Consider the following 4,692-nt stretch of genomic DNA (forward strand, 5'->3'; position numbering starts at 1 on the left):
CGTACAGAGGAAATGAATATAATAAACACGATGCGAAATTAATATTTGGCGACCAATTCAAATCAATTAAAGCTGACCGGTGGTTGCATTAGTGATGAGAAGAAAATTTCAGGACAATCTTGCGCACTTGAGAAGTCTTGGATTTTCTCAATTGTTCTTTTTCGCCCCCGCAGTTGTTGATTCAGCGAGCTACTATCACAATGAAAGGTGGATTCGGCAAAGGAAAGGGTGGAAAAGGTGGAAAAGGCAAAGGTGATCAGAAGGCTTCGGAAGAGGAATGATGGAGTGTCGCATTGAGAGTTGAAAGTTGATCGCGTGTTTGAGAAGCCTTTGGGGGTTTAGATTTCGTGAAGTTTTGGTATGGGGATCTCATACGTGAGTAATCGATTTCGAGGGAGTATACGGCCTTAAGGAGGTCCCTCGAAAGGTCAACAAGAATTTGGGGATATTTCAATTATGAAATCTACGCATAGACATTCATATTTCACTTCTTCGCCTTGCGTCTAGTTGGGCACATGAAAAAGCTATCAGTATTCGATAACTCCGAAATCTACGCCTTAGAGGCCTATAAGGGTTGATATTAAAGGGGTCTTTGTACTGCAGCTTCTGGATGCTGTTTGGTGGTCTTGGACGCGTGGTTCCTTTTGTATTGGTTTGTCACATCAGGTAAGGGCCATCGCGCCCCGCTGGGCCCCCCGGAGTGGGTAGAAGAGCTTGGTGAGATGATTCATGTCTGTGAGGATGAGATGGTCTGCAAGTGTAATATTCTCGTTGTTATACCACGCCTGTTCCACTTCGTGGTGTAGGTACTCACACTAAGGTGCCCTACTTCAACGGCCGTGTGTTCCTCGAGAACAAGAGCCAAATCGGGCAGGTCGATGAGATTCTCGGACCCATCAATGAGTTCTACTTCTCTGTGAAGATGCAAGAGGGAGTGGTCGCTAAGAGCTTCAAGAAGGGTCAAAAGGCAAGTGAAGTGGATGTGCATGCGTGCAAAATCGAACATCGTGCAGGTTTACATCGACGGCAACCAGACTCTTCCCTTGGAACGGTTCCTCCCTGTGAAGAAGAGTATCGGTCCTAAGAGTAAGTCATTGAGGTAACAGAGTTGGTCTGAGTAATTTTGGTTTTATCAGAACACGCCGCTGGCGGCAAGGGTAAGGGCGGCAAGGGTAAAGGAGGCAAGGGTAAAGGAGGAAAGGGCAAGGGCTTCGGCAAGGGTAGGAGTTAACACGCTTCTTGTTGGTGTTCTAAAGGTCTTGTTTAGGCAAGGGCTCTGGTAAGGGCAAGGGGCATTCCGGCAAGGGCAAGGGTAAGGGAAGATGGTAAAGAATGGTACTCCCTAGTGGCCATATGACGACTTGAGATTAGTAGTACTCCTTTTCCTACGCTACTGAATCGCCTTACCAACGTCCAGCGGGAGCTGTAGTGTTGTTCAATTCGAGTGGCATCAATGCGCGTTTCTAATGTAGTCGATAGCAGTCTCAACTGGCTGGGTTTCGGCGGGGGTTTGGGAGGATGTGGCGGAATGTAGACCCCGCGTGAATGAGAATGTCACATTATAAAAGGTTGGTGGAACTCTACAAATAACAAACAACTTTTTGGCATGAACTGGACTTTTTGCGGTAGCAGTGTAGCTGGTCGTCGATTATAGTGACCCAAAAATTGGTAACCAGTTACACTGATACCTGCAAACTGATGCTGGAGAGTCTCTCAACGGCAAACTTTGGAGTAAAGAGACTCCATATGACTCCGCTTGGAAGTGGTTGAGATCGTTACGGTACAGATTCTTACCCTTGAGCGAAGTAGTTTTACTTTGTGTGGAAATAGTGTCACTCTATGAGTGCCACTCTCAGTGCGTGTTATCGTATCGGAAACGGTCTGCTAGAGGAGGATCACTCTTCGCGGGATCCGACTGGCACTCTTGGTCAGTTGTATGCTGGTTACTGTCTTCAAGGCGCCGTTACTGGCCGTCAAGTCCATCAATCGTTCTGTGATAGAGTGTGTCGGTTAAAATCTTGTGATTCCATTTATTCGGTGTTCTCTCAATGCAATGAAACATATTGCACCAGGAGTGAAGGCGCGGTGTGGTACTCGCTAGTCCTAAATCAACCTTAGCTCCCTTATTAGTGCCTTCATTAAATGCTGCTTGGTTTACGGCCGAGGCGTCAGTGGGCATCAAGCCTGCTCAAGAAGACACGTTCCTGTGCGACAGCTACTGCTGCGAGGGTCCATCATCAGCAGGGGCTCGGTCATGGACTTGAGAGCGAGGAGAAAGTCTCATCTCCACCACCACCGGTTCAAGTGTAGGTTTATGCCTTCACGGTTAAGGAAATGCCATCGATGAAATGTTCTGCCGGTTGGTGTGTTTCGTAGTGTGTACGTCTCTCCTTATGCCACTATTGTTTCTTGTAGGGCTGTCTAGTGGGATTGCCTGGCGTTTCGCTCCATGTGAGATAGAGTGTGACTATGGGAATATGCGGACACGTGATCGGAAGTGTATCTGACCTCTTTGCGGGCTTCAGATACCTCAATCCTATTTGCCAACAGATGGATGCTAAGCTGAGGAAGTTAAAGACAACGGAAGAGATACTAACGGCCATTATCACCCACAGAGGTGTCATGTTTGTGCAGAATCTCGTCACGGCAGTTGAGGTATTGTTCCGGGGCAGAGGGCACTTAGGCGTTGAGATGATGCGTCTGCTTATGGTACATGAAATAGCGACTATTTCGAGTCTCCAAGTGTACGCGAAATTTCGGCTTCCATGTGCCTAGTTGAGAGGAGGACTTCGGACCCTTTAGTGGCCTTAAAGGCCTTTGGGAGGTATAGAGGTATTGAAGTGACTTGGTTACGCTGTGGTCCGGAGAGACGAGTACTACTTTGTGGTGTTGTGTGTGTGTCGTTGGAGACGACGCACTTTTCGATATGGTCTGGCAGATGCTGGCCAATACCGTTGATGACGAAGCCGCCGATCTCGTAGATGTGACCAAGGAAGGTCGTTATTTGATGGATCAAGTGCTGAGGGCTCCAGTCGAGGAAAAACAGACGAGGAAAAATAGTAGGGCATACGGGTGGGATCTAGCAGGACAGACCACGGGACGTTTTCGTTGTTTGTGATTAATCGACCTCACAGTCCTGATTGTGCGAATACCGTCTCGGGGGTTTTGTTGACACGATAGTGTTGGACCCTCGAATTCATCAGTACTGCCTGTGATGAGCGTTATTTCTTTCAGTGCTTGTGAACGACCTTACGAAAGATCCACGGTATAAACTGCTGCTGCGGGATATTGGCGAATATGCTGAGAATCTGGATACGCGTGCGATAGCCGACGTGCTCGGATCACTGCAGTCCCTAGGGCATCGACAGTTTGGTAGTAGCGCGGGAAGTTGAGTAAAATCAATGAAATTTCTAGTGGACCCTGTTGATAGGAAGCATTGGTTCAAAAATTCCGAGGGGACGAAGAAGTTCCGATGCGGGGACTCGAACCCCGGTCGCGTGGGTGAGAGCCACGAATCCTAACCAGCTAGACTACATCGGATGATTGAGAATTTATGCAATAACTAGGCGTTGATCATCTGATATCGCGGCGAAAGTCTCAAGATGGGGTTCACCTTCTTCGGTATTTTCTTCGCAATCGAGGTGCAACATATTCCTCCGAGACGAAAGATTCACTCGCGATTGGATCGTGATTTCGGCTCAGAGCCGTTCGATAGCATAACCGGCATTCTGAGACTTTGTCTTGCGCTAACTCCCGCATGCATATGCAGTCTACCTTATAATTCCAGAGCCGTTCAGAGTGTGGCCACATCACTGCGACCGTTGTTGTCAGCTCTCTGTGGGAAGCTGCTTCGAACGTTGTATAAGCCCAATCTCAATGTGGATTCCATCCATACTATGCTAGAGATTGCTGGCGGTCTTCAATGGATGGGCTTCATTCGAGCTCACAAGTTCTACGCCAGTCTTGCGTTAGCGGTAAGTAATCCAGTCCGTCAGGGGTGATGCCGGTGCGTAGGTTTCCAGAACTCCGACTTTGACGATGGAGGAAATAACGCTGGGCTTGCGGGCGTATGGACGGCTGGAAAATGTGCATCCGCCTTTTTTTGAGAAGGTGAGGCCGCGGAATTGGCAGCCTAGTGATCAGGGAATGTTATAGCAAGGTCAACTATCGCGATCAATATCGGCATAAACGCTCGGTTGGGTGTAACATCACGGCTCTAGTGTGCATGGCGCATGTGAAGAGGGTCGCTCGATATTCTGAGACTTGCGCGACATCCGCCTCGATTACGTTTTTGGAGTAGTCTCTTGGCACGTTGTTCTTGTGATGATGATGTCCCTGACTATTCGCATGTTTCAAGGCGGTTTGCTCTTAGGTCTCGACGTTGGTGCTCCAGCCTGATGGGTCATCACTCATGCCAGGATTGAGTTTGCAGTTAGTAACTTCGCTGGCTATCGGATTCTCCCGGCATAAGGTAGGCGTGCTTCTCTTTATTAAGTTCGACAGTACTTGTGGTGTATCACTTTTATGGTAGTACCCAGCCCACGATCGTGTGATATTGGCCTGTGCGGACTATTTAGCAGAAAATATCCGAGCCTTTGCTGATAGAGATATGTTCAAGGAGATGATAGGTGATAGGGATGCACGCTGATATTTACCGTGTGCTTGGTAACGAAGCTTTGTGAGCCTCGGGAC

The 4,692-nt window shown here is 48.3% G+C and overlaps 3 protein-coding genes and 1 non-coding gene across 4 annotated transcripts in view; 3 read left to right on the plus strand and 1 right to left on the minus strand.

Annotated features, from left to right (window-relative positions):
• Pmar_PMAR024799 (small nucleolar RNP proteins Gar1p, putative) overlaps positions 1-1,329 on the plus strand; it is a gene marked incomplete at both ends in the record, with an annotated part of 2,336 nt that extends 1,007 nt beyond the window's left edge. The window contains 6 exons of the mRNA XM_002764550.1: positions 174-252; positions 667-759; positions 807-967; positions 1,014-1,086; positions 1,137-1,220; positions 1,268-1,329. Coding sequence (XP_002764596.1) covers positions 174-252; positions 667-759; positions 807-967; positions 1,014-1,086; positions 1,137-1,220; positions 1,268-1,329 — 552 coding nt within the window. The remainder of the gene's footprint in view (positions 1-173; positions 253-666; positions 760-806; positions 968-1,013; positions 1,087-1,136; positions 1,221-1,267) is intronic.
• A 1,064-nt stretch (positions 1,330-2,393) lies between these two features.
• Pmar_PMAR024800 (hypothetical protein) lies at positions 2,394-3,392 on the plus strand (the record flags this gene model as incomplete). The annotated part of the gene is made up of 3 exons (XM_002764551.1): positions 2,394-2,461; positions 2,526-2,668; positions 3,235-3,392. 3 exons carry the CDS (start codon positions 2,394-2,396, stop codon positions 3,390-3,392), a joined length of 369 nt encoding a protein of 122 aa, XP_002764597.1.
• Positions 3,393-3,467: 75 nt separating this feature from the next.
• On the minus strand, positions 3,468-3,540 carry Pmar_PMAR024801. Its single transcript has one exon. It is a non-coding gene; the product is annotated as a tRNA-Glu (tRNA).
• Positions 3,541-3,896: 356 nt separating this feature from the next.
• The window catches only part of Pmar_PMAR024802 (hypothetical protein), a gene marked incomplete at both ends in the record, with an annotated part of 11,849 nt that continues 11,053 nt past the window's right edge, over positions 3,897-4,692 (plus strand). Inside the window, 4 exons of the mRNA XM_002764552.1 lie at positions 3,897-3,974; positions 4,015-4,110; positions 4,373-4,471; positions 4,532-4,628. Coding sequence (XP_002764598.1) covers positions 3,897-3,974; positions 4,015-4,110; positions 4,373-4,471; positions 4,532-4,628 — 370 coding nt within the window. The remainder of the gene's footprint in view (positions 3,975-4,014; positions 4,111-4,372; positions 4,472-4,531; positions 4,629-4,692) is intronic.

The sequence above is a fragment of the Perkinsus marinus genome (genome assembly GCF_000006405.1).
Source record: "Perkinsus marinus ATCC 50983 genomic scaffold scf_1104296977064, whole genome shotgun sequence".
Lineage (NCBI taxonomy): Eukaryota > Perkinsozoa > Perkinsida > Perkinsidae > Perkinsus > Perkinsus marinus.